At 59.5% G+C, this 26,328-nt stretch overlaps 3 protein-coding genes across 10 annotated transcripts; 1 reads left to right on the top strand and 2 right to left on the bottom strand.

The window, feature by feature from the left end:
• Nucleotides 1-604: 604 nt before the first annotated feature.
• Nucleotides 605-3,569, bottom strand: NQO1 (NAD(P)H quinone dehydrogenase 1). 2 transcript variants are annotated; one of them, XM_034426722.3, is made up of 6 exons: nt 3,177-3,569; nt 2,833-2,997; nt 2,617-2,747; nt 2,287-2,400; nt 1,831-1,932; nt 605-1,358 (listed from the first exon to the last, which is right to left on the bottom strand). In XM_034426722.3, exons 1-6 carry the CDS (start codon nt 3,181-3,183, stop codon nt 1,047-1,049), a joined length of 831 nt encoding a protein of 276 aa, XP_034282613.2. In that variant the 5' UTR covers nt 3,184-3,569; the 3' UTR covers nt 605-1,046. The 2 variants fall into 2 exon arrangements, with proteins under 2 accessions (XP_034282613.2, XP_060538426.2); XM_060682443.2 differs by having other exon boundaries at nt 2,833-3,001; nt 3,178-3,311.
• A 1,120-nt stretch (nt 3,570-4,689) lies between these two features.
• Nucleotides 4,690-7,355, bottom strand: NOB1 (NIN1 (RPN12) binding protein 1 homolog). Its single transcript, XM_034426719.2, has 9 exons — nt 7,228-7,355; nt 7,024-7,156; nt 6,800-6,933; nt 6,594-6,665; nt 6,149-6,295; nt 5,862-6,047; nt 5,669-5,766; nt 5,443-5,587; nt 4,690-5,169 (listed from the first exon to the last, which is right to left on the bottom strand). The coding sequence occupies exons 1-9, from the start codon at nt 7,288-7,290 to the stop codon at nt 4,900-4,902; spliced, it is 1,248 nt and encodes a 415-aa protein (XP_034282610.2). The 5' UTR covers nt 7,291-7,355; the 3' UTR covers nt 4,690-4,899.
• WWP2 (WW domain containing E3 ubiquitin protein ligase 2) lies at nt 7,353-24,981 on the top strand. 7 transcript variants are annotated; one of them, XM_087877065.1, is made up of 24 exons: nt 7,353-7,554; nt 7,839-7,901; nt 8,921-9,068; nt 9,396-9,517; nt 12,532-12,640; nt 13,090-13,186; nt 14,527-14,648; nt 14,860-15,031; nt 16,082-16,171; nt 16,386-16,560; nt 17,684-17,738; nt 19,006-19,087; nt 19,306-19,434; nt 19,583-19,661; nt 19,752-19,823; nt 19,901-19,989; nt 20,352-20,511; nt 21,736-21,869; nt 22,174-22,314; nt 22,510-22,630; nt 23,301-23,384; nt 23,518-23,614; nt 23,724-23,796; nt 23,884-24,981. In XM_087877065.1, the coding sequence occupies exons 4-24, from the start codon at nt 9,455-9,457 to the stop codon at nt 23,981-23,983; spliced, it is 2,244 nt and encodes a 747-aa protein (XP_087733191.1). In that variant the 5' UTR covers nt 7,353-7,554; nt 7,839-7,901; nt 8,921-9,068; nt 9,396-9,454; the 3' UTR covers nt 23,984-24,981. The 7 variants fall into 7 exon arrangements, with proteins under 7 accessions (XP_087733191.1, XP_034282609.2, XP_034282606.2 ...); XM_034426718.3 differs by having other exon boundaries at nt 23,280-23,384; XM_034426715.3 differs by having other exon boundaries at nt 7,357-7,554; nt 12,500-12,640; nt 23,280-23,384.
• Nucleotides 24,982-26,328: the final 1,347 nt, after the last annotated feature.

Here is a 26,328-nt window from a genome sequence, read left to right as displayed (position 1 = left end):
TCTCTCACAACTAAAGGGACTTTGCTTTACTCTGCTTTTTGAGTTGTACGTGTCTCTTCTGCAAGGCCAATGGCCATTTCTAAAACAACCTACAACTGCAGAAAAAGTGAATGAAAGCGAATCAGGTTACCTCGATGTAAGCTGCTTATTTGGAAAACGGCAGTACAGGTAGTCCTTGAGCTACAACCACAATTGAGCCCAAAACCTATGTTGCTAAGTGAAACATTTGTTTGCCCCATTTCACGACTTTTCTTGCCATAGTTATTAAGTGAATCATTGCATTTGTTAACTTAGTAACATGGTTGCTAAGTGGATCTGGATTCCCCATTGACTTTGCTTGTCAGAGGGTTGAAAAAGGGGATTGCATGATCCCAGGATACTGCGACTGTCATAAATATGAATCACTGGCCAAGTATGAATTTTGATCACGTGACTGGGGATGCTACAAGGGTCCTGTGAAAAACGGTCATGTCACATTTTTCAGTGCCATTGTAACTTTGAACAGTCACTAAATGAACTGTTGTAAATCAAGGACTACCTATAGCTATTATGGAGTGCATAATATTCTTTCACAGTCTGGCAAATTAACCACAGAACATTGGTGCAACGTACATATTCAGGGCTTTTATTTCACTAAGAACATTTACAGACAGAAAGGGAGGGGCAATGATCACTTCCTACCTAACATCTGACAGATTAGTCTCAGCAGTTGGATTTGGGATTTAAAAAGCAGGCACTGACAGCACTCTAAATATGCAAAGAGAAAAGGCCCCCAGGTTTTAGGCAACGCGAATGCTGAAGCAATGCTAGCAGACTTCTCTGGTCCCATTGGCGGGCAGCCCTTCAAGGCAATCGAAGCCCCAATTACACCACTAAGAGAAAGAATAGAGTTGGGTGGAAAACCTGCCTAAAGGATCCGACATTGCCTTAGCTGGGCACTCAGGCAAGGCCCCGTTGAGGAGAAGCCCCTTTCCCTGCACCTGCAGGGGAGAGGGAGAAGTGGGCTCATGGCCACTGCAATCCTACACAGCTTCCCAATGGGACAATTACTTCTCCTGGGCCTTGACCTGGCTGTCTGGTGGGAATGGCTTCCCCAAGTGCTGGCCAACAGTCAGCCCGTATTTCTCCTTTTCCTGCTCTTCCTGGACATCTTTCTTCAGCACAAACCCCTTAGCAAAATTCAATTCAAAAATGCTGTTTGGGGCAAAGCTGAGAGGCTTTTCTTCCCAGATGGCTGCCAGTCTCTTCTTCCAGTCCTCCAGGATTTGGGAGCGGACGTCCTCTGGAGTGTGCTGACCGACGCTGAAGGCAATTTGGGGAGCCAAGACTTGGAAGCCACAGAAATGAAGGGTGCCACTCTGCATGGGTAAGAACCAGAAGGGCCATAATGCTTGCCTGGAGCCAGGCAAATGCACCATCTTGGCATTTGGTCTTGGAGGAACCACCCGTACCCTGAACGCCTTGCCAGGTCCACAGAACCAAGGCCAGCACAAGGCCGTTCCGTTACTTCAGAGTAGTTTATTTCATTATAAACAGTTATAAAATATTATAAACTTGCTAGAGACTAAATCAACTGCCTGCATAACTACTAGATAATACCTTGTGAAATGCAGGGGGGGGGTGCATGCGTGTCCACCTTTGCCCTCTTCCTGCATACCAGAAATTCTCTGCTCTTGGGAAGGTGCCCCTCCCTCCTGGGACTTCGGACTGCACACAAACTTTTCTTTAGAAATGCAAGAGACACTCCCAAGGCCGGCATTTCAATAAGACACTAAGCAACCTCCCCATCCTCAGTCCAGGAACTGAGCTGTTGCTAAGATTGGCCCTCACCTGTATCGGCCAGAGCAGGATGTTAATGTCTCCATTGATGCCTGCTGGGGTGTACATGGAGTCCATCCCGCCAGTGGTGAAGGACAGCACAGCCTTCTTCTTCTGCAGGCAAGCAAAGCACAGTCAGGCCCGGCTTCCCCAGGAAGGAGAGGGACCGGCAGGGTCCTGTCACCACCACTGCTGCCTGACTGCTCCAACCCCAGACCAGGGGAGGGGGGGTTCTGCCATGTTTCCCCTAGCAACAGACGGCACTGAGGCACCCTTTGGGGTGGCCAGAAAGCGGCGGCAGCAGCAAAGTGCCAGTTGGGTTTGCATGGCGGATGCCCGCCTGCCGGCCCCCATTTCAATCTAGGGTGGGGAGTGCAACTGCTCCCTGGTCCCCTGCCCAGCCAAGGCGGCCGGCTCCCTTCAAGCAACCCCAGCGGCACTTCCCTCCCCCCAGCCGCAGCCGCCTACCTGGAAGGGCCCCTGATCGTACATAGCGCCGTAGGAGTAGGCGAAGCCCTGGATGAGGATCCGGTCGAACCAGCCTTTCAGGATGGCTGGGAGGCCAAACCACTGCAGAGGAAACTGGAAGGCAAGCAGAGTCTGGCTCATCAGGGCCTCAGGGAGCCCCGTCCGGGCCCCCGCTGGCCTGGCTCTGCTCCCTCCCAACCCGAAAGGCGGCGGCTCGGCGAAGCGCTCTGCCTGGGGCTTCGGCGGCTCCCCCCGGAGCGTCAGCCAGGAGATGCGCTAGCCGCGCGGGGCAAAGACCGAGCTTTGGGCGGGCGGGCAGGCGGCGCCCACCTGGAAGATGACGAGGTCGGCGGCTGCCAGCTTGTCCACCTCGCCCAAGATGTCGCTACTAAGGCGGCCTTCCTTCCAGGCCAGCCCGGCCTCCTTCGCGTAGTTGAGGTTGCGCGGGTCGTCGGGGTCGCCTGCGGGGGTCGAGCGGAGGTTAGGCGGCGGCGGATAAAGCGGCCGGGAAGGGGGCGGCCGGGGTGGGGGTGGCGGTGGCGGTACCGGCGAAGTCCGTGCGCGACAGGACCGGCTGGAAGTGCTGCGCGTAGAGGTCCGAGACGGCCACGCTCCAGCCGCCGCTCTCCAGCGCCTCGACGGCCGCCCGCTGCAAGGCGTGGTTAAACGAGCCCGGTTCCTGGTGGGCCAGCACGATCAACGCCCGTCTCGCTGCCGGGAGAGGAGGAGGAGGAGGAGGAAGAAGGCGCCGCCTGGCTCGGCTCCCACCGCGAGCAACCAGAGGAGCGGCGCCCCGGGCAGAGCAGGAGCCCGCCGGGCCAGACCCTCCCGACCCGGCGCTCCGGAGGGGCGGCGGCTGGCCGAGGGGGCCCTCCCGGAGGGAGACTTACCAGCCATGGATGGGGATCGAGGGCACCGCGGCGGCAGAGCGAGCGAGGAGGCGCCTCTAGCAGCGGCCGGCGACGGAGAGAAGCAGCGCCTCGGGATCCAGCGGGCGAAGCTGGCCTTTGGGGGCGGCGATCCCCACCGCGCCTCGCTCCGCCTCCCGTCGGGGAATGGGAGGCCCCTTCCCAGCCCCGGCCCTCCGTGGCCACTCGGTGGGTGCGGCCGGCGTCCCGGAGGTCTCCGGAGAGGGCGCGTCGACAGCCCCTTTGCCGGCCCTTGTCCCGCTAAGAGTGCTGCTCTCCCGGCCTTAGGACGCCTTTCCCCGAGGACGGAAGAAGCTGGGGAGCCACTGCCAATTGGCCTCTATCTCTGGCTCCCAGCAGCAGTCCCACCGTCTCTGTCTCCTTCAAAGAGGGGCAGCTGCGATGGAAGGAGCAGTTCCAGGAGCATTAAAACAAGGCGGCACCGGCTCCCCTGGGCCCCTTGGACTGCAGGCCCCGGTGGCAACCGTGCTGGTATCCACAACAGGAGAAGGGGCCCCAGAGGGCCTTTGTCCACTACGAACAGGTGGCTTCCTGCCAGCTCTGGGTGCCCCACCCATTGGCCCTCATAGCCTTCAACCCACTGAAACACCGCACCCAGTTATGCAGGAGCGGCTTCAAAGACATCAGAGACCTTTGCTGCCAGATTTCCATATAGGTTATTCCATATAGATTTCAGAACACAAGGCAGGAAACCCTGCTGGACTTGTCTGGTGAGGGTGGGTCCTAGGAAAGGAGCCAAAGCAGTGCAGACCCCTAGGAGGATGGAGTGGCCTCCACAAAGCCCTACTAGTTTTGCTGCCAATTCTGGTGGGCTCTGTGGCCTGGGCTCACACGAGACCCCAGTCAGAAGAAAAGCAATGGGCAACATTTTGGTTTTTGGGCTGAAGGGGTTGCGGAGTTCAAAGGCCAGCACGCCAACCCAGGCAACTGGGCATTAGCATGTTCCGAAAAGCACACTAGCTCTTCCAGGTTCTGTGCATTTAACTACCTGTGGCTGCTGAAATACAGCACGCTTATTCTTTTTCACAGGAAACCCTGCTGGAAGAAGAAGTTTTAATTCCTTTCTTTAGTTTGCAAGTGATCTCTCGAGGGACAAAATCAAACACTGTAGGATAAACAAATTTGCTGAGTCTCCCAGAAGGATTGTTTCATCATATGCATGCTTAGAGCCAGAACCCCAAAGGAAGCTTGGTGGCATCAGTTAATGTTAGGAAAGCCAAGATGCACGTTTGACAGATGAATCACACTTTAGCCTTGAACGGCTACGGTGAAGCATTTGGGAGCTTACCTTGAGCATCTTGGAAGAAAAGTAGCACAAAACTGGCCCATCTCCAGCCATCCAAATCCTTTCTGGGTGGTTGATGAAAAAAAGGAAGGAAAATGTAGGACCTCTGTGCTCCTTGGGCTGTCTAACCAGAGGGGAAACTAGGGAAGGGTCTCTGTAGGGAAAAGTTTCCATCAGCTACACCAAGCATCACTTGAAAGAAGCCAAATTTATTTTCTCCACATCTAAAAAACAGCCATAATTGAAGAAAAGCCAGGGTTTATTCCAAATACTGCTGCTATGGTTCTCGAGAGTCCAAGTCAACTTTCTCCAAAAGACACTTTTCCTGCAGCCCTTTTTGGATTGCCTCACAACAGCCCTTTCACCCATGTCCAAAGGGCTGAATCTGGCCTCTCTCCCTCACTTGTTTTTCACAAACTTCTTGCGACTCATGTTCGGGTTCAGGCGCCTCTTGCCCGCACCCAGTGCTGCATCCCGGATCTGCAGATTGGCTGCCCGGCTGTGAATGTCATGTTCAGCAAAGGGAGAAACTCCAGCCACATAATCGGGGTCAAAGGCATTGGTTTTCTGCCTGGCCTTGCGGGAGAGCCGCTGCTGGGGGAAGCGCTGATCCTCTGTCAGGTGGGGGTTACTGGCGTGCTTGCCTCCTTGCGGAGATGGCAGGGAGTGCTGTGGAGACAAGCCCGGCAGGCCGTTACCTCCCTGGAGGCAATGGCCTTCCCTGGGCTGCAGAGGCCCTGAGCAGCCTTGATTTGCCCAAGCGGTTCTCTGGCCTGGGGCTGGCAAGCAGGGAATGGCTGCCTAAAGTAGCTCAGCTGCTCCCAGCCCAGCGCTTCTCAGGGGGGGAAGAGGGTGGTAGAGAAGAGGCCGGCTGGAGCATTGGCAGCCCCCGCTAGAGGGGAAAGGGCAGGCAGAAGCAGGCCACCAGGATGGGGCACTCACCCGGAGGCCACGTGGATTCAGGACTTTGGGGTTCTGAGAAAAATGCAAGTGGAAGCTGCCATCGTCTTTCACTGTCACGGCCACTTTCTTCAGCGTCTTGTTCCCACAGTGGGGGCAGAAAAGCCGGGTCATTTTTGACGTTGTCCTAGAGAGCAGCACATCAGCCCCATGAATGCCCCATGGCGTCCCAGCCAGTAGTCAGCCTGTGCGCTTGCAAACCACATACCTGAAGCAACCATGGCAACGCAGGATATAGCTGCGGGCATGCCGGATCAGGAGACCATTGAACGCCAGCACATGTAGCCCCATCTGCAGCAGAACGTTCTGGGAGGGACAGGGAAAAGGCAAGTCATGGGGGATCAGAACATGGCAAGGCCCAACTGGGGTAAACAGGGGGCTGCCTGGTCTCGCCTGCTTGCCTGCATAGCAAAGTCAGTGGTGACGCAGCCAACCTGCACCTTGGCAGGCTCACTCCCCCAGCAAGTGCTCTTCTGGATCTGCTCAATGTTCCTCGGCGTGATCCAGCCCTCCTCCTTGCCACTCTCCTCCTCACTACTCTCCTGGCCTTCAGGGTCCTTCGCCTCCAATAGAAGAGGGTCTGCTTTCTGTGAAGGATGGAATAATTGGACAGGATCTCTGTCCAGCCCACTGAGTCAAGGAATCCTCTGCGTGCCAGTCATGGGAAGGGAGGCAGTGGCTCTCTTACCAACAGGCCTTCCAGGTCCTCCTCTATGTTAGGCAATGGGTTCCTCCAGAACAGGAAAGAAGAAAACTCAGTCTCTGCAAGTGCTACAGGATCTGCTGGATCTGTTTCTGCTTCCAAAGGGATCCTCTCATTCCCTGGGCATTTTGTCTCAGGGTTGAAAGTAAAAAAACAAAATGAATCTCAGTTGATGCCGGGCCTGTGCAGCAGCCTCCCCAGGGCACCTGTCAGTCAAGGCAGCAGCTGTCCCAGTAACTGGCAAAGAAGCAGCCCTTTCTCTGCAATCTTCCAGCCTCTTGTCTTTGGGAAGGTTTAGTAGGAGGCTCCCAGTGGAGGCTGAGCACCCAGGCCAGCACTGCTCCTTCCCACAGCCATCAGCAGAAAGGAAACTGCTTCCCAGCCCTTCTGCCCCCACGCCAGACCCGGCGTGGCTGCTTCCCACAATTACCTTGGGGGGAACGTGGAAGCCAGGAACATCAACCGGTGCTTCAGGGTGGCGGTTTGTTAAGCTGAGCTGTACCTGCAGAGTCCGGGGCAGGGAGAGACGGCACCGGGTGCAAGTCTTGAGCGGAGGGCAGCAGGCCCGGCTCAGCGTCCCCTTCCCCACCGAGCCCCCGCCTCGCACAAGCAGAGCATCTCGCAGGCCGGAGGTACCTGGGGCCGCGGCTGCGTCCGCAGGGGGCGCCCGTCGCCATGCTCGGCCTCCAGCTGCAGCGTCAGGGCCAGCACCTGGATGTCGGCGGCGGAGAGGCTGCGGAAGTCGCCCGTCTGCTTGGAGAACTCGCTCACTGCGGGCACAAGAGAGCCGGGCTTTCCTGGGGGCCGACGGGGGGCGGGGGGCCGGGCCGGGGGAGGGGAGGGGAGGGGAGGGGACTCACCTAGGCGCACGTGCTCGGGGAAGGGCTCCCGGAGGAGCAGCTCGAAGGGCAGCCCCGCCAGCCGCCGCCGCGCCGCCCGGTCCCGGATCTCCGCCAGCACCTCCCGGGTGGTGTAGACGCGCCTGCCGATCTCCTGCGGGGACAGCGGGTTAGACGGGGGGGGCTCCCCCTCCCCCCTCCCCCCGGCGGCCCCGCCCTGGCTACCTGGAGCGGCGCCCCCCGCAGGAAGGCGCTGGCGTCGGCCACGAGATGCTCCACGGGCGCCATCCTGAGCCCTGCCAGAGAGCAGCCGCGCGCTAGAGAGGCACTGACGCCGGAGGAAGTGCCGCAGTTTCCGGGTGCCCCCACCCCCACCCCGACTCATGCGGCCGCTCTACTCCCCCACGCTCCGCTCGCTGGTCCGGCCGTGCCCGGGTGACCCGCCGTCACGTGACAGGCTCCAGAGGCGGAAGCGCTCGGGAGCCGCGCCGGGAATCCCCAGCAGAAGCCCCGCGGGGGCCCGGAGGTCGCAGCGGCCGCGTCGCTCCGCAGGTGGGTTGAGGGCGGCCCCGGCCGGCAGGAGAGCCCCTGCTCCGCGGCCCGCTCCCCGCCGCCCCGGGCCGCTCCTCTCCGGACTTCGCCCCGGCAGAGCCAGGCGGGGCCTGTTTCGCCTCGGAATCCCCGGGCGCCCGAGCCGCAACCCCAGGCGGGCCAAGCGGAGCGCCCGTAGCCGCCGCCGCCTCTTGCCGGCCGCGCCGGGACCTTTGTCTTTGCCGTGGGGGAGGCTCTGCGGCCGGCCCAGCCTGCAGCTGAAGCGCCCCGCTGTCGCCTTGCAGGTCCGGACGATGAGATGGCCTCCGAGGGGCTTCCTGGGCAGAAATCTCCGCTGACTGTGAAAGGTGGGTCCGCTTTGCCCTTCCCCAGCCCCGCACGTAGCTGCCCCCTTTCCGCCAGGGGAGGCAGGGAGGGAGGGAGGGAAGGGAGGCTTGTCTCCGGCCCGGCCAAGGTTCGTAGGCAGCAACAGATTTGGCCTGCTAGGGTGTCAGCCTTCTTCCTCCCCCGGTTGTAACGGGCAGGGGAAATGCTGCCGTCTTTTCTGCTGGGGGAACCCCCGCTCAGGCCGGAGCTCTGCCTCTGACCCCCGGATCTCCCCTGGCCGTTTTCCTCCTAAGAGCAGGAGCGGTTCCTGAACTGTTCCTGAGGGTTTCTAGCCGGATTCAGCCGCTGTAATGGCTTCTGTGTGCAGGGAGACGTTTCACTCCAGCTCGGGTTGCCCAGCCTAGGCCTTCCTGGGGTCTGCCCCTTCCCTTCCGTGCAGCCCTTTAAGGTGCCATAATCTAGCTGCAAAGCTCCCTGCGTTGCCTTGAAAACCTCAGTCGCTCCTGGCTTTCCTCTAACTCCGTGTCCTTTGGATCCAGGAACTCAGCCTGGTGCAGGTGCAGCATAGTTTGGGGAGCCCCTCGGCACACCTCTCGCCTTCCACACCTGCCTGGGTGGCCCCTTCAGGCTGGCCAGTTGCTTCCCATGCCCCCTGAGTGCCACTAGGGGGCTCCCAAAGCCCAGCGGCTTCCCCCACAGTCTGGCCAGCCACTGGTGCTGCCCTGATGCCCTCCCTCCCAACTCTCACTTTGGAGGTTTCCAGGGAGCTTTGGCTCCAAATGTGAGGTGCCTAGAGGGAGCTCCCTCAGTTGGGTGTTGTGGCCCATTGAGGCGATAGTTGCTTTGCACCTGTGAAGCTTTGCCTAAACACTTTCAATTACTTGAAACAGAAGTTGGTGCTTTCGTGTCCCAGGCCCTCGGATCCTGCCAGGCACATAAAGGATGAATGCTGCTGTGTGCAGAGTGGCCTTGTTGATGGGGAGGATGAGCAGAGGTCGGGATGAGTGTGGGCAGTCATGTCTACCCCTTCCTCCCACAGTTGTTTCAGCAAAGCCCAAGGCCCAGGGCCGCCAGTCTCGGATCACATCCTTTGTGGAGGTAGTAGCAGATGGACTTGCCAACGAGGCCAAGAAAACAGGGAAGCAGACCGGGAGCTCCGAGCTGCTCTGGAATGAGAGCCTGGTGCTGTAAGGACCGGGGCCCTGAGCCGTTTGGGGGGGGGGGCGGACAGCATTGCTCCGGTGGCTGTACATCCCTGCTCCAGCTGGGCTGCCTACCATAGAAGCAGCCCCTTGCTGACCAAGGGCTGGGGGCTGTGCCAGGCAGATCTGCAGGAGGACTGGGTGGTGATTCCTCTGCTATAGCTGCTTCCAGGTTGGTCTGCTCTTAAGAGCAGAACGCTGGGTGCTTCTGTCTGCTGCTCTTGGGTCCTGCTTAGGTTTCCCCCTGTTTTTTAATGGTTTGCGTGTCAGCCTGGTCCCAGGGGCTCAACACCCCATCCTTCTCTCCCTCAGGAATGTCACTTCTCAAAGCCACCTGGATCTGAAGCTCTGGAGCTGTCACACCCTGCGCAATGAGCTGCTGGGAGTGGCGTCCGTCAGCCTCTCCAGCATACCGAAGCAGAGCAAGGGGCAAGGTATCTCTCTGCTCCACTGAACCCTGCCCTCGCTGGGCCTCCTGGCAGCAGAAACACCCAGCCAGGAAAGGAACAAGGCCACCTTGTGAACAGCTGGGCGGCCTCCTAGGCCCACAGTGGGGCAATGGCAGCAGCAGCAGCTGCTGAAATGGAGGTCATCTCTCCTCTGGCTGCTGGCCATCTGCTGCCCCCCTTGGCAGTTACTGGGGTGGCCCTCGCAGCCGTGGTGCATAAAGGTTTCCATTCAGGGGCAGCACAGCGCTCGGTCTGTTCAGCCCAGCTCCTCTCCCCGCCCCTTGGCTCCCATGAAGAGGAAGCAGTCTCCTGAGTGGGGCTGTGCTGAAAGAAAACAGGGAGAGCTGGGAGTGGGGGCTCCAATCTTCTGGCCTGGCGGTGTTGGTTCTGCTAACTTGGAGATCTCTACCACTTGGGGCAGCAGCATCGGATTGAGCCGGGAGCCTCGTGTGCCCTTGGAAGCACTGGGCCTTTGGGGGCCACCCTGCCTGAGGCGCCCTTAGTGGCTGGGGCCAGAGGGCAATAGTGGGGTGAGCCTCCCCTTTGCCATCTGCTTGCTCACCTGAGCTGCCGTCCTCTGTGGATACAATGCTCCTTTCATAAGGTGAAAGGCAATTTGGGGGAGCAAATGGATACAGAAGGAGAAAGGAATTTGCCTGGCCTCAGCTGCAGGGAAAGGCTTTGAACGCTGCAGCTGGGCCCCGGGGCTCTGGGGTGACACTTCCCCAGCTGTTGTAACCCAGAATAGGCGAGATGCTGGGTGATGGGGAGGCCTGGAGGAGGCCTGGCTGCTCCATCGCCTGCATGCCCCAAGGGACCTGCTGATGCTTCCTCCTGGCTTACCCCAGGAACGGAGCAGCCAATGGACTTCACATCCTAGTGAGGGAGAGTGAGGAGGGGGAAGCCAATTGGTCCTCTCTGAAAGAGCACCCTTGCTTCCGCTCCTTCTTGCCAGGCTCTGCCCAAGAGATGCCCTTTGATGGGAAGAGCGGACTTGTGGGTGGACTGACCACTGGTGGATCTCCTGCTTGGCCATCCTTCTTTAAGCAATGACCAAACCGGCCAAACTCTGAGGCAACAGAGCCCCCCAGGAACTGCCTTTGACCCTGCTGGGAAGAGACCTTCCTGGGGTCCTGCTGAGCCCTGTGCCCTGCCAATCACCCCTCCTGAAGCAACTCTTCCTGAGTCCGAGGCTGCCCGTTGGCCACTTCTGGGGTGGAGGGGTGGAGAGAGACCAGCAGCCCTCTGCAGCTTGAGCAGGGGACGTGATTAGAACACATCCAGGCCCCTCCAGCACCTCCTTGCAAGGGCCTCTTTGCTCTCCAACCTTAAGGGGGAGGGGTCTCCCTTTCCTGCCTGGCCTGATGAGCCCAGCCCCAGCGGTGTTTTGCAGCTGGGCTGGGAGGAGGCCCTGTGCCAAAGCTGGGGGGGGGGGGAGCAGTTGATTTCCTGATCGTGGTTGTACCTGGAGCGGGTGGTGTATTGGGGGGTGGGGGGGGAGTTAAAAAACCCAGTCAGCTCTGTGGGTGAACTAATGAAGAGCTGAGACAGAGTCCTGCCTGTCCTGCTTCTCAGTTTGTATTGAGGGATATTTTGAGAACCCTCTTTCAGCCCCCCCTCCCCTTTTTCTAGCTCCAGCCGGTGCAAGTGATGGCATGCAAGGGGGGAGGCTACTGAGCAAGGCTTCCTTATCTCCGCAGACACCAGCCCTGCAGGCTGCTGCTTGGTGTGGAGGCTGTCCTGGCCAGGGAGGGCAGCCCCTCCACCAGGACTACCCCGTGGAAAACTGGGTATTGGGGGCCCTTCTCTCTCTCGCTGCACACACAGAGCTGTTCAGCCTTTCGGGACTTGGAAGGAGGTGCTCAGTTGCTGTTTCTCGAACTCATGCAGCCTTTACTTCCATCTTTTTCCATGGAGCCTCTCTGGATTTCCAGATCTTAAAATATAGAATCAACACTGAAAACAGTTTTCCAGAAGAGAATTGAGTGCTATTTTAAAAAAAGAGAATGCCATGTTTTATCATGCAGAAATTATGGTTCTAAAATTCTTTTTTTCCTTTCTGGCAATTTTTATGTACTAGTTTGTGATTAGTTGCAGTTCTGAGGCCCTTTTACACTTTTCAAACACTGAACTACTTCTCCCCACCCCCCAGCCCAAAATTCAGACTCTTTCCATTTCTCTCTAGACCAAACCTCCTTTCTGTAAGCAGCATTTTCCCCAAGTTCCATTCCGTTCCTCTTTTCTGGAGTCTCTTCCTCTCCCCCACCCCCGACTCCTCAGTCAGCCTTGGGAGGTGCATCGGGGACCCTTTTTCAGGAGGCAGCTGGCATGCTCACCTCCCCCCCCCCGCTGTGGCTACTGCCCGCTACTGCCCCCCCCCCATAGGAGTCCCAGCCAAGGGAAGCCCTGCTACTCAGAAGCCAGTTCAAGGCTCAGCCTGCTTTTGGGACCCTCTCTGGGGAAGCCCCATGGGATAACTGAAGGGGATCTGGCCTTGATGGGACGCACAAGTGGAGCTTTTCTTAGGAGGGGATGCGCTGAGTCCTCTGCTTGGAGAGGGGGACTGTCATCTATGGGGGGGGGAAGATATCTGGGAAGCAGCAGTGGGGAAGTGGACTGCTGAGGTGGGACAGAGCAGAAGTCGAAGGTCTTTATGGGGCATCTCCCCCAGCATAAAAGGAGACATGTCTAGGGGGCCTGCTGGGCTCCCTTCTGGAAACCAGGCTAGTGGGGGGTGTGGGGGTGTCTCTGCAGGCTGTCTTGAGTTGGAGTTCGGCCTCAAATAGCAGGTGGGCTTCTGCTGGCCCCAGAAGGGGGATGCAGCCAGAACAGGAGGCGATGGGGAGGCAGTGGCTCCTGCGGGAGTAGTAAGGGTGAAGAACCAGCTGCCCGATGAGAGCAGAGCCCTGGGGTGAAGCCGGCTCAGGCATTGTGGGTGCTGATGGGCAACGGCTTTCGCCCTCGCAGTGGAGAACAAGCCGATGACCTTGAACCTGCAGGCAGAGAACAGAGGTGGTCTCCTCTCGGGCGGCGAGCTGACAGTCTTTCTGGATGGGCCTGGCATTGAGGTGGGCAGCCTGCCTAATGGCCCCGTCGCAGCAGCCGAAGGTGAGCAAGCAGGAGCTGCCTGGGATGGGTCGCCCTCCCTGTTCCTGCCTCCCTCTGCAGTACCCGGGCTGTTCCCTGGAACCTTGTGCCCCACCAGCCAAGCCCTCTGGGGGCGAGGAGCAGCCTCTGGTCGGAGACTGAGGTGGGCAGATGTTCCTGCCCTGGGGCAAGCAGGCCGTGGGGAGGGGGGACCGTTTGGGGGCTGCTAGTGCAACTGGTGCCCTCTGGGAATGGGCTCTGAGGCCTGTTAGAAAGCATCAACCCAGGCAGCCGCCCTAGGCAAAATCCCCTAAGCCCAATTGCAAATTGTTCTGGGCCCCCCAGAGAATCCTGAACCTTTTCTCCAGGCCTGTCTTCTATTGCAAGCCTCCAGTCCTGGGGCAGGAGGGGGGGGACAGGATGCTGTCCAGGCTTGGCTCCGTGCGTTTCCCAGCTTCTTGCTCTTTCAGGGCCCCAGGGAACTGGGAGGGAATCTGTGGGCCCAGCTGCATCCCCGGAGAACAGGCCCGAAGCCTCCAGCACAAACGGCCTTGGTGGTTGGTCCAGGTAAGCTCCACAAGGGTGGAGAAGTTGCCTAAAGGCTCCTTGGGCTCCAGGGGGAGGAGAGCCAGCCCTACTGCTCCCTGTGGGTCACTTGGCTGCAGCAAATGCTCCCGGGAGGGGGAGGGCGGTTCATGACCTCCTCCCCAAACGGGGCACTCCTTTTTGTGTGTGGGGTGGGGGCTGACTGCTCCATTCACTGCACCTTTCCTGAGTGAGGAACCGGGTCTGGGAGGGGAGCTGCAGATGGGTGACACAGCCCCTGCTGCTCTGGCTCCTTCGCTGTTCTGCCCTTGTGTTTCCTGGGCCTCTGGCATCATGGCTCTGAGCCACATGCAAGCACTGAGATGGGGGAACTGAGGGCCTGGCTTGCTCTCCTGGCCAGTGGTTGCCCCTCCTCCCCGCCTGTTGGCTCTGTGGGCCCAGTGCCCCCCCCCCAGCAACACCCATGTCATTTCCCTGGTCCTATTTTAAGCTCCGTAAGCTTTGCCATGTGACTGCCTTGGTTCACTTCCATGAACTATTAAAAGACGGTGCCAAGTTCGGAGCCCGTAGGAAGGCTACATTCAACCATTTGCCAATCAGTTGTCCTTCGGAAGCAGCCGGGGTGGTGGTGTCTGGAAGCTGGGGGGGGGCACCTGCCTTCCTGCCTTGCACAGCATGCCAGGGGGAGCCTTCTGCACTTGTTTGTGGGCAGCTTTTGCAGTTTTCTCTCCTCTTCCCCGTGCCCAGCCTGGTGTTAGTTCCAGGGCATTTTGGGTGTGTGGGATCATACCACCCCCATCGGGTGAGTCAGTAAGTTGATTATACTGTAATTGTATTAATTGATCTTTGTCATCAATCTTATAACATGGTTCTGTGAGTGCCTTAGGAAAGGGGACAGCCCATTTTTCTGGAGCCCACCTGGCTGAAGATTCTGGGAATTCGAGTTCCCAGAGAGAGGCCTCCCTAGTTCCGCCCTGGAGCGTTGAGTGGTCCTTGCAAGTGAGGGTGCCCAGCAGGCCCAGCTCTGAGCCGGGCCTACGCAGCCCACCTCTTCATACCAAACAGCTGGGCCCCTCCCAGGCCCCTGTGAGATGCTGGGGCCCGGCAGGAGAACGGTGGCCTCTGCACCAAGCATCTCCTGAGGCTGCTAAGCCTTGGCACTCCCAAAAGGAGCCCCATCAGACCCCCAGAGGGCACAAGGTGGCCTCCCGGGCACTCTGCTCAGCTCCCCTCTTGCCCAGGAGTCACAGAAACTAAACCAATGGTGCAGTGGCAGCCCCTCTTTGTGAGCAGGCCTGCAGTTGTGGGCGCGGGGGGGGGGCAGGCTGTCAGTGGTGATCTTCCCTTTCTTTCTTCCCCAGAGCACCCAGGTTGGCAGCGGAAGCCCCCAGGCAGAATGTGGCCACCCTGGAGCACAGCCCGAGCCTGAAGATCCAGCCTCCACAGCTGGGCAGAGGCCAGGAGGGCAGCCAGAGCAGGGCAGGTTGGCCTGGGCAGAGGGGTGATGCCTGTCCAGCAGCCCCTAAATTGATAGTTGCATTCTGGCGAGGGGGGCTCCAGATGTTGCGCTTTGGCCGGGGCTGTTGGGAATTGTGGTTCAGCAGCCCCCAGAGGCGGCTGGGGCATCTGCGCCACTGTGGGGAAAGCATGGAGGAGGGTGCTGTTGAGCCAAAGGAGGGGCTCTGTCTTTGCAGTGAACAGAGAGTCCGAGAACCCCGCAGCTGAGACTGAGGAGCAGCAGGCTGGGCCCCTGGAGGCATCCCCCCAGCCCAGCGTGGCTCACCCACCCCCAGAGGCAGAGGAACCAGCCCCAGACGTCCAGGCCTCCCAGGGGGCAGTCCAGGCGCTGGAGACTCTGCCAGCTGGGTAAGGGGCCAGGGGCCAGAAGGGAGGGAGCATCTCTGGGTTTGTCCGGGGGGGCTTTGGGGCAGGCCTGGCCTGGAAGCAGAGGCCGGCAGTCTGGCGCAGGGCTCTGGCCTCGTTCCATAGGGGGCTCTTGTGCACACACCCCCAGCACAGAGGCTTCCCGCATTTTCTGATGGAAGGGCTCTTAGTACGGTGTCTCCTGGGTGGGTGTGTCACCGCCAGGTACTCAGTGCGTTCTTGTGTAGTTGTGTGAGCCCTGTTGTGTTTGGCTCAGCAGATGCTGGAAAAATCCCAGCCTCTCAGAAGCTCTTTCATCCCAGGCCTCGTCTGGGGCTCGGCTGCGGTGGTGAGGGGGGCAAGACTCCCGTGTGCAGTCCCTGCATCCCCTTTCCCCCCGGGGGGGGGGGAGTCCCCAGTGGCTTCACACCCTGACTTGTGCTTGCCTTCTGTTCTTCTCCAGCGGCCCGGAGCTCAGCGTTGCCCAACCCCCTTGGCCTGGGGGAGGGCTTCCAAGTGCTGGAACTGGGCTTTGCAGAGAAGGCCCCTCCCCAGCGGACTTACTGGCTGCCCCCACTTCCTGCCCTCCAGCCCAGCATCTGGTTCCTATCAGCAGTGCGTCTGGTCCAGGGACAGCCAGCCGTCCTCAGTGACCCAGGGCCTGCGCCCGCTCACCATTCCCCTGTCTCTTGTGCACACAAAGGCGTATTATGCTGCCTGCCACAGGCACAGCACAGGCTGCGGTTCCTTGCGCAAGGCCCGGCCTCTCGCTTGGATGGCAAGAGGGGCTCAGCGTGGCTGTTCCACTCCCAGCAAAGCGTGCCTTGGTTGCTGCGCTTGGTCAGTGGCTGGCTTACAGGTGCCCCTTTGTCCTCCCTGGGAGGGGGCTCCCCTTTGGGGCAGCAGAGATTGCATTCAGGCACTTGCTGTGAGTCCGCACAAGGCCCCGCTTGGTTTTCCAAGAGATTCCGAAGCACACGGAGAGGAGAGGGAAGCCAGGAGTCTCTGGGAACGGTCTCCGCGGTCCGCTCACTTCCTCATCCTCGCCTACAGGTGGGAGCAGCGGGAGCTACCTAACGGGAGGGTCTACTATGTGGACCACAACACCAAGAGCACCACCTGGGAGCGCCCCCTTCCACCAGGGTAGGTACTGCAAGTGGCAGGGCTTGGCCCAAGGGATGCCCCCGTGGCACCCAAAGCCCCCGGGGAGTCCGGCTCCAGGGAAGCTGGGCCCCCAGCCCTCTCTCCAAACACCCACTGGCCCTGGCCAGCAACCCGGAGGTGCTGAACGCCCACCCACATGGGGGACCCCGAGGGAAGCCAAGTTAACCTGGTGAGGGGCTCCTTTTATGTGCAGCTGGGAGAAACGTGTGGACCCCCGTGGCAGGTATTACTTTGTGGACCACAACACACGCACCACCACGTGGCAGCGCCCCACCGCTGAGTATGTGCGCACCTACGAGCAGTGGCAGAGCCAGCGCAACCAGCTCCAAGGTGCCATGCAGCAGTTCAGCCAGAGATTCCTCTACCAGGTAGGGGCCTTCACACACACACCCCCAGGGCCCCCTCTTTCTCTCCGAGGCCAAAGACCCTGCCAGAAATCAACACCCGTCCCAAGGAAGGCTGGCTGGTCCCGCAGTTCAGGCAGACCCTTCTTGGGAGTCTCCTCGGGCGTTCTTGGGATTGGAGGATCCCGGGATCTTTCTGGCTTCACTGACTCTTCCTCAGGCGGCAGCAGGGGCAGCAGCACAGGATGGTAAGTAGGTAGGTAGGAAAGGAAAGGCTCCATTCCCTGGGTTTGGGAGGGCCAGGGATGCTGGGGGCAGGTTGCTCTGAAGAGGCACCTCCTGTTCCCTTCGTTGGCAGCACAGTCCTGGGGCTGGGGTGGTCAGGATCAGGCCCCTGGCGTTTGGGCAGCAAAGTCCCTAACAAGCTGCTGTGTGCAACTTCGTAGTGTAGGCTAGGACTCGCCCCCCCCCCCCTTTGCTGGGTGGGAATTAGCCCCACGCACCTTTGGGGCACAATAACTGCTTTTTCAGCCTCCTAGCTCTGACTACTCTGGCAGGCCTGCTCTCTCCGGAGACCCTGCTGAGAGCTGGGGAGGGGGCTATCTAAACAACCGGCTGTGGCGGCTGCTGCTGGCAGCTGTGTCGCACCTCCCGGCCCGGCCCCTTTGCCCGGAGTTGCATAAAGGTGCTTTGTACCGGCCTGGGCGGAGGGGGGGTGCTGGGGAGACGCCTGTCTGGGTGGCATGAATGTGCCCTCTCAGGCCGAGCCTGTCTCGCGCCCAGGCGCTGGTTTCACGGCCCCGTGCGAGGGGGAGGAGGCGGCAGTGGGCGGCAGGCCGAGCCAGGAAGCTCTGGGCGTGGCGGGCTTGTGGGAATGATTTCATTGGAAAGGCCTGCAATATTTTCCCTGTTGCGTGTGGTTGGAGGAGGCTGGCCGAGGGGCTGCGGTGGGGCTCATTGCCTCAGCCAGCACGCGGCCAGAGGCGCTCCCACTGCTGCCCGAGCAGGCACACGCCAGATGCCACTCAGCTCCCTTCTCAGGCCCTGGGCAAAAGGGGCACGGCGGGCAGAGCCAGTGGTGGGGAGAGGAGCCACCGACGGCTGCCCCTAAGCCTTACCGGCCTGGCACTGGCTTTGCTCCTTCCAGTCCTCTGGCACGGCTGCTGACAATGATCCCTTGGGCCCACTTCCTTCTGGCTGGGGTAAGTACTTCAAACTCCGGTGCAATCTGCTCTGGGCTCTGAATGCAAATCCTGCCTTTGATGTAAACCTGCCTACTTTCTTGTCTCCTGCACTGAGGGAGCCTCTGTTGGAATTCCTCCATTCACCCCTTTCCTTTTCACCTGTGGGGCAAGGTTGGAAGGGGAAAACTCTGTTTCTGATGAGCCCAGCTTGCCTGGGAGACCCCTGAGACCTGTGCAGGTAGGGGACGCTGCTGAGATGGAGACTGAGGGAGCCCCAAAGTCTGTGGCAGGAATCTTGGGGGGTGGGGGGGGATGAAATGGCCTCATGGCAGCTTTGTGGCCCTTGCAGTGCAGCACAAGCTAGGGGGCCAGGAACCCACCTGCTCAGGAGTGACCCACACAGTCCTGTGGTAGTGAAGCCTACTGAGAGCTGCCTTGGAGCTGGACCAGAGTCCAGGAAGCTCTCGGTGCGAGTCCTCCCTTGGGCAGCCATTCCCTTTCAGCCCAGCCCACCTCGCAGGGGAAGATGAGACACGACAGCATTCTGTACGCTGCCTGGAGTTGTGCAAAATACAGCTGGGTTATCAATGAGGCTTTTCTCCCTGCCTTTCAAGGCTTGAGAGCCCCCGATCTGAGGGCCGAAGAGCCAAACGGCTGTTCTGGGGTGTTGTGAGCAGGGCGGGGAGGGGGCTGCGGGGCTGGGGGCAGAGCAGAATGGCAGCCTCTTCAGAGCGTGAGGAAAGGAGAGGGGAGAGGTCTGCCACGAAAGCCCCTCAGCAGGACTCCCGGCCTGGCTCCTTGGGACCTGAGCCTCTGGTGGCGAGAGAGCCCACAGACCATGTGCAGAGGGCCCAGCAGCAGCTCCGGGGAAGTGAGCACCCGGCCCTCGTTCCTCTGGCACCCTGAGCCCAATGGGAAGAGCGTGGGCCACCGGTACATTCCAGGTGCCTCTGCTCTCTGCTCACCCCCCCACCCCCACCCCAGCTTTTCTCTGGGACTAGGCAGTTGAGCGCCCATCCCTGGGCCGGCCTGCCCTTCTCAGATAGGGGGTAGAGAAGGAAGTCCTTCGGGACCCGTCTTATGCAGGTGCGGCAAGGGGGGCCCGGGGGCCCAAAGGAGGGCAGGGCTCTGCACCAGGCCTCGAACAGCCCCCCCTCCAGGCCAAAGGTTGCGCAGAGCAGCCCCCGTTTCCCTCCTGGTCAGGCTGTTGGGGGCTGTTGTGCCAGAGCTTTCCAGGGAGCTCCTTGGGGCCAGAAGTGCCTCCCCATCGCTCCTTCCCTTACAGAGAAGCGGCAGGACAACGGGCGAGTGTACTACGTGAACCACAACACCCGCACCACACAATGGGAAGACCCTCGCACACAGGGGTGGGTAGCACATCAGCACGCCTGAGCCGCCTTCCGTGGCTTGCCGGACGGAGCCCCGGTGCCCCTCTTGGTCCACTGCCTGGAGAGCCAGGCTTGGGTGCTTCTCCCCCATGTCCTGCCTGCCCCGGGAGGGGCCTCGAGACGGGACGGACCTAGCAGGGGGGAGGAAGGGAATGTGGCCAAATCACCAGATGGGCATCCTTCCCTCCCGTGGCCAGGATGATCCAGGAGCCGGCACTGCCCCCCGGCTGGGAGATGAAGTACACGAGCGAGCGGGTGCGGTACTTTGTGGACCACAACACCCGCACCACCACCTTCAAAGACCCCCGTCCTGGATTCGAGTCTGGGTATGTTCCTCCCTGCCTTGCGACCTCTGCAGCTCCACAGGGCCTAGCGAAGCAGGGGGGCTCCCTGGAGCTTGTGCTGTGTTTGGCCAGCTGGGTCTCCAGGCACCCCAAGTGCTCGCGGACCCTTCATCTCCGTCCTCCCTCCTAGGAGTAAGCAGGGGGGCTCCCCTGGCGCTTATGATCGGAGCTTTCGCTGGAAGTTTCACCAGTTCCGCTTCCTTTGCCATGTGAGTCCTTTGCGGGGGGGGGATGTCGGCTGGGGAAGGGGGGCTGCCAGGGCAGCCGGCAGGACCCTCACAGCCCTTTCTCCCTCACAGTCCAACGCCCTCCCCAGCCACGTGAAGATCAGCGTCTCGCGGCAGACGCTCTTTGAGGACTCCTTTCAGCAGGTGAGGCTCAGCCTTTGTGGGGGAGCCCCCTTCCACCCCCTCCCCCATCTGATCCTCTTTGCGGCTTCTCTTTCCAGATCATGAACATGAAGCCCTACGACCTGCGGCGCCGATTGTACATCATCATGCGTGGGGAAGAGGGTCTGGACTACGGGGGCATTGCCCGGTGAGTCGGCAGGGCACGATGGGGGTCGGGCGGAGCTTCTGGTCTAACATTCCCCCCCCCCCCGAGACTTTATCCAGTCATGCTGGAAGGTGCGGAAGATGTAGGCAGAAAGGAGCAGGGCAGCCACAGACTCCTGCCTGCTGCAATGCCCCCTGCCAGGGCACCTGAAGTGTCTCTCGGTGTCCCGCCAGTGGTTTTACCCTATGGTAGGTGACCTGGTGCTGTTCTACCACAGGGTAGAACCACGGACGGGATGCCGGGGCCTGCACCGAGAGAGGCAGCCGGGGCTTGGGGAGAGAGCTGGGGGGGGGGGCTGCTGGGAGGGGGGCAAGGAGCTTCACCATCCGCTCCTCTCTCCCCAGCGAGTGGTTCTTCCTCCTATCCCACGAGGTGCTGAACCCCATGTACTGCCTCTTTGAGTACGCCGCCAAGAACAACTACTGCCTGCAAATCAACCCTGCCTCCTCCATCAACCCCGACCACCTCACCTACTTCCGCTTCATTGGCCGCTTCATCGCCATGGTGAGCCAGTCCCTCTCTTCTGGCTCCGGGGAGGGGGGAGACAGAGACTGCCCCCCCCCCAAGTTCTGTCCAGCTGGCTGGGGTTAAAGTCCAGGCATCCGCCTGTCTTCAGGGCTTTGGGCAAAGGTGGGCCAGTGGGCACGGGCAGCAGCCTCCAAAGGCAACTATTTTGCACAGGGGGAGCTCTTTCAGTTGAAGCGAAAGGGCTCCCCATCTTGGTAACTAACATTGAAGGGGGAGCCTTAGTCTAGAGCAGCCGACTGAGGCAGGATCTGCTGGCACAACTCTGGTAAAAGACAGATGCTTTTGGGGGCTCAACTGATGCCGTTTAATACCATTTATTAGTCCGGAAGGGTGGCACCAGACGCTATCCACCTGTGCCAAGTGGACATTTCCAGCACAGTCTGCCCTCTCGTGGAGCCTTCTTTGGGAGGCCACCTCCCCGTAGAGGCCGCCTTCCTTTCCTCTTGGGGAGGGGGTGTCAGGTCATGGGGTCTGAGTGCCAGCAAGGGAGGGAGGGAGGGAGCAGGGGCTACAAGACCTGGGCGCTTTGAAAAGGAAGGAAAGAAAAAAAATCTGGAAAAGAACACAGTACATTTTGTAGCAGTGAACACATTTCCTTTTCTAAACAAAAAATCAGTATTCCCTCTCTGCTTAAGGCTGCTTTGTTTCTTTTAGCTTACAAATCAGGCATAACTGAGGCTGACTGAATTGCTGAGGCAAAGGGGCGCAGACAGGTGGCCTTTGTGTTCCCTCTCCAAATGCAGCATCACTGTCTCGACACACTGTTTCTTAGCAGAGATGGAGGGGGCAGTGCCCTCTTCACCCGCCTCCTCGCTTGCAGCTCTGGAGGGGGCTGCAAAGTCAGGCGGCCCAGCTCCGGTGCTGGCTGGAGCTTTGGCTCTGCCGCCCTCACACCCTGTGGGCAGCTGCAGAAATGCCTGGAGCGCTCCAGACCTTCCGGCACCCCTTGCCATGGGCTGGATGACATTAGTGGGGCTGGGGGCTTGAGGGGGAGGCAAGCTGGCCTGCGGCACTTGGGGACACTGCAGGGTTCCCTGTCCCTGGCTGGGTTGGCGAGGGCACTGGGCTCGATCCCGAGGCAGCCAATGTTTCCGTGCCATGTCAAGGTAGATGACACGGCTGTTGCTCAGGAGATGCTGGACCGCCAATCGGGGTCTCGGGGACAGGAGTGATGCTTTGAGGGGTCTCCTTTTCTTGCAGGCGCTCTACCATGGCAAGTTTATCGACACGGGCTTCACCCTGCCCTTCTACAAGCGGATGCTGAATAAGCGCCCCACCCTCAAGGATCTGGAGTCCATCGATCCCGAATTCTACAACTCCATCATCTGGATCAAGTGAGTTCTCCCGAGGCCCCTCTGGAGGGCTGCTATTACCTCGGGCCCTCCCCAGGGGGCGCCATCAGTGTTTTCAGAGGGGCAGGACCTTCCTGTAGTTCTGCTCTTCTGGAGGGAGGGGGATAAAGGGGGTGGCTACTTGGGGTTCAGCTTTGGATGTCAGGGGGCAGTTTAAAAGTCAACATGGGGAGTGATCTCGGGAGGCTTGATGACAAGTTCCACTTGGGCACCTTTGTGCCTTGTGGGAGGGGTTTTGAGCCCCCCCTGTCCAGCCCCTCCCCCAGCTTCTCTCTGGCGCTTGCAGGGAGAACAGCCTGGAGGAGTGTGCCCTGGAGCTCTACTTCATCCAGGACATGGAAATCCTTGGCAAGGTGACCACCCACGAGCTGAAGGAGGGCGGGGAGAACCTCCGGGTCACCGAGGAAAACAAGGAGGAATACATCATGTGAGTTGAGCCTTCAGGCCAGACAGGAGAGTGCTTGGGCGCTTTGGCTGCGTGCTCCTTTGGGGTGGTGAGAGCCCCTTCCTTTAGACCGTGTCAGGGGGACACCCACAGGGCAAAGCAGTTGGGTCAGAGAGTTTTGCCAAGGCAGAAGACTGCGGGGTGCTGGGGTGGCTGAGTGGCTCTCTCTCCTGGCAGGCTGCTGACCGACTGGCGGTTCACACGGGGTGTTGAGGAGCAGACCAAGGCCTTCCTGGATGGATTCAATGAGGTGGCCCCCCTGGAGTGGCTGCGCTACTTTGACGAGAAGGAGCTGGAGGTGAGCAGGCCGCCACGTGGAAGCAGGGACCTTTAGCTCTTCTCTCAGGACAGCTGCCGGTCCCGGCCCTAAAAGCCAAAAGCCCACAGCCTCCTCTGACCGAGGGAGGCTACGGATATGCAGTCGGGGTTGGCTTGGCTTTTGGGGCCCCAGGTTTTGACTCCTGGAAGCCTCTTGGACAAGTCCCTGAGGTTTTCTCGGCAGGCTTTGCAGAAGTGGTTTGTCATTGCCTTCTGCCTGGGGCTGAGAGGGAGTGGCTGGCTTTCATAGAGCTCACCGTCTGCCAATGTTTTACACACAGCACCAAACCGGCTCTGCAGCCAGTCAGTCAGATGAGCTAAATCTCTTCCGAATGAGAAGGGCATTCTGGACTGAGCCCAAGGTTGCCTTCCAAACTTTCCTTGGAGGGCCAGTCTCCCCCAAGGCCAGACTGGCAGCTCCTGCCATGCTCCCAGCACTGGCAGAGCCGGTGCGCCATCCAAGTAGGCCGATGCAGGTGGCCTTGAATTCCTCTGCAAATGCATTATGGAAGCATCGTTGATTCATGCATCCTCGGCTTCGTCAGTCAGCGAGTTGTTGCCGTTTCCTTGGGCAGCTGAGCTGGCTGGCTGAGAGAGTCTTGCTGTCTTGCTGCTTCCCCCCCCCCCAGCTGATGCTGTGTGGCATGCAGGAAATTGACCTGAGCGACTGGCAGAAGAATACCATCTACAGGCATTACACCAAGAACAGCAAGCAGATCCAGTGGTTCTGGCAGGTGGGTGGCCAGAGGGACCAGGAGGGCTCTGCAACCCTTGGATCCTTTGGGAGAGTCCACAGCTGGGGTGGGGGAGGTGATCCCAGGACTGGTCAAGAGACCTACCATCACCTCTCCCATCTGGTGGTTGCAGGTGGTCAAGGAGATGGATAACGAGAAGAGAGTCCGGCTTCTCCAGTTTGTGACAGGGACCTGCCGCCTGCCTGTTGGAGGATTCACAGAGCTCATTGGTAAGTCTGCCCCACATGGAATGAGGGGAAGCAGGGCCCATTTGGGATGTCGGGCATCCTGTTCTCCAGATGTGCCCAGTGCATTTCCTTCACTGCTCCTCCCCATCAGGCAGCAACGGACCCCAAAAGTTCTGCATTGACAAAGTTGGCAAGGAGACCTGGCTGCCTCGAAGCCACACGTGGTGAGTCAGCATGGCAAGACCTGTAAGACACCCCCCCCCAAAAAGTGAGCAGAGCTGCTCCTGCCAACCAGCCCTTGCCTCTTTCAGCTTCAACCGCCTGGATTTGCCTCCCTACAAGAGTTATGAGCAGCTGAAGGAGAAGCTTCTCTACGCCATTGAGGAGACGGAGGGATTTGGGCAGGAGTGAGGCCAGTCTGGAAGGAGCCTGAAGAGCCATCCTGCCTGCCAGAAAGGACAGAATCTTGGGGCACATGGCATGGAGTGATCGTCTTGGGGACCATTGGAGCCAGATCATGTAGAGGAAGCACCCCCCCCCCGCGCAAGGCTTGGGGAGGGGCTGGATCCCAGAGCCCCCTCCTGCTCCCTCCTGAGTTGCATTTCCCTGGCCATCTCAGCCTCTTATCATGGGCACTTTGGGTCTCCTGGAGGCCCACCTTCCCCCTTCCTCCTGTCCAGCTACTTCAGCTAGGGCCTTTCCTCACCCACAGAGCACTTCCGCAGCAGTTCCCCCCTCCCCCCTCCTGTCAGCCTTAATATTACCATGAATGTCCGAGCTCCAGCTGGGCTGCTGCAACTCGTTGGGGCAGCTTCCACTAGCTGCTCTCCAGCCTGGCACAGGAAGTTTTGACTCAGGGCAACCCTCCCTGTTTCCAGATTGTGCCCAGCAACCTTGGCTTCTTTGCAGACCAGCTCTTGCTGTCAAGGTATAAGGAGCCCCGGCCGGGAGGCAGGCCTGGAGTCTGCCCACAGCAGGCCCTGGGAAGCATCCTTGGAAATCTCCAGGCAGAATTGACCAAAGGGCTTGCGTGTTCCCAAAGGCAGGCAGCATCAGGGACAGTTGACGAACTTCCTCGTGGTTGATCTGCGTGTGAATGTCTGAATTCTGCGACCGATTGCACCAGCTTGTGTTTGTGTGAGGGAAGCTGGAGGGGCAGGAGGCAGAGACCACTCCAGCCCCAGGAAAAGTGGGCTTGTGCATCTTAACGCTCTTGGGGGGGCCTTTGGCCTCCATAGAGGGTATGTGTACGAATGTGTATAAAAACATGTATGTGAATATATAAATGTGTATATAAACGTCTCTGGACACCAAGAATTGCAATAGCTTTTGATGGGATCTTAAGTAGTTTTGTACTGCACCATCTGCCTCAGTGATACCACCTCTGTGCAATAAACTATCCGCAGCTGCTCATGTGTCTCTGTGCTCCAGGTACCTGATCGGAAAGGACCGATCAGCAGGTGCCTCATTTTCACATGAAAGTGGGTGGGGAAGGAGCTGCTGGGGAAGGGACGCTACGCTCACAGGAGCTTCCTGCCTCTTCGGCTGACTCCAGGAGCATTGCCTGCCTGCATGCTGGTAGCATGTTCATCGGGTGGGCAGTTTCTCCGCCTGCCTCTCTGCTGAATGGCACCAAAGCTCAGCAGAGCGACTAAGCCTCTTGAGGCGAAACCTGCAGCCAGAGGTTCCTGGTGCAAAAAAGGACTTGTTTCCTCTGGCTGGGTTCTCCCTTACCTGACAAATGCTTCAGCAGGGGCCCTGGGCCAAGGCAGGCATCGAGGGAGTGTGCCATGAGCCTGGTGAAGCCTGCTGGGCGCTTAAATGCAGAAAGGCGACAGGAAGCCCAGGTAGACCAGGAGCCGTAGGAAAAGGGGCCCTGAGGCAGCCCTCGGCAGGACCCAGGCCAGTCCATGGATGCCCTCTGAGGGTGGGGAGGGACCTGGTCTGGCACAAAGGGCTCTTCTCCCGTCCTTGGCTCCAGGTGCCTGGCCAAGGAGCAGCCAGGTTTTGCTTGGCCTAAAACCAAGGGTTTCTGCTGCCAAGGCAGGACCCTCCTCTTCCCTGGGGGAACAGAGGGAGGGAGGCCTGGTGAACATGCGTTCCAGGATGGAGCTTTTGCTTCCCACCAACTTCAAGCTGCCTGTGGTGGTGCTGCCATCTCCTCTGCCCCCGTGCCATGTCTTGCTGTGAAGCCAAGGAGGAACATGGCACGAGGGGTGTTTGGGCAATCGGGCTCCTCCTTCAACATCCCTCCAGTGGAGGAAACTTGGGGTGAGATGGTCTGGCTGCTGCCCTTTCTCCAAAGGCAACGGAGCTTCCACCCTCCCAGCCACGGCTGGTTGCAGTGCCTTTCTCCCAGTTGAGCAGAGAAGCCCCAGGACCATCTCAAGCTCAGTAGGACCCATGGAAGTGGAGCTCCATCTTTGTACAGGGATGCGGCCTTTTTGTCTGCCCCCAGATTGAGGGGCTTTGTCTGAATTGCCAGCGCAGACCTGGTTTGTGAGGCTCCAGAGCTTTGGATCGGTCCCTCTTAGTGGTTGGCCAGAAACCGTCTTTTCTCCAGGGAAGAAACAAAGAGGCGGACCACCAGTTTCAGGTCTTCCGTCCGTCCAAGTCAGGATTGGCAAGACAGTGACAAGACTGGGATGGGGGTCTGCAGCCTTAAACACTCAGAGCCATTTGGACCCATTTCCCACAGAAAACACCGGGAACCACAAAACCCTTCCCGTGCCTATTTCTTGAGCAGCCACAAAACT

Source organism: Pantherophis guttatus, chromosome 11 (assembly GCF_059756535.1).
Source record: "Pantherophis guttatus breed Tessera chromosome 11, ASM5975653v1, whole genome shotgun sequence".
In the NCBI taxonomy this organism is placed as follows: Eukaryota; Metazoa; Chordata; class Lepidosauria; order Squamata; family Colubridae; genus Pantherophis; species Pantherophis guttatus.
This window is presented reverse-complemented; position numbering and strand designations above follow the sequence as displayed.

Bases quoted from the DNA above. Each gene is read 5' to 3' on its own strand.
- NQO1 (XM_060682443.2), bottom strand. The intron at 1,933-2,286 runs GTAGGCGGCTGC...GCTTGCCTGCAG, and splicing joins ACGATCAGGGGCCCTTCCAG to AAGAAGAAGGCTGTGCTGTC. The intron at 1,359-1,830 runs GTGAGGGCCAAT...TTACCCATGCAG, and splicing joins TCCTGCTCTGGCCGATACAG to AGTGGCACCCTTCATTTCTG.
- NOB1 (XM_034426719.2), bottom strand. From the start codon at position 7,290: ATGGCGCCCGTGGAGCATCTCGTGGCCGACGCCAGCGCCTTCCTGCGG. The intron at 6,934-7,023 runs GTGAGTCCCCTC...TTGTGCCCGCAG, and splicing joins CCCCGAGCACGTGCGCCTAG to TGAGCGAGTTCTCCAAGCAG. The intron at 6,296-6,593 runs GTAATTGTGGGA...TTCAACCCTGAG, and splicing joins GCTTCCACGTTCCCCCCAAG to ACAAAATGCCCAGGGAATGA.
- WWP2 (XM_034426715.3), top strand. From the start codon at position 7,386: ATGCGGCCGCTCTACTCCCCCACGCTCCGCTCGCTGGTCCGGCCGTGC. The intron at 13,187-14,526 runs GTAAGCTCCACA...TTTCTTCCCCAG, and splicing joins GGCCTTGGTGGTTGGTCCAG to AGCACCCAGGTTGGCAGCGG. The intron at 23,797-23,883 runs GTGAGTCAGCAT...TGCCTCTTTCAG, and splicing joins CTGCCTCGAAGCCACACGTG to CTTCAACCGCCTGGATTTGC.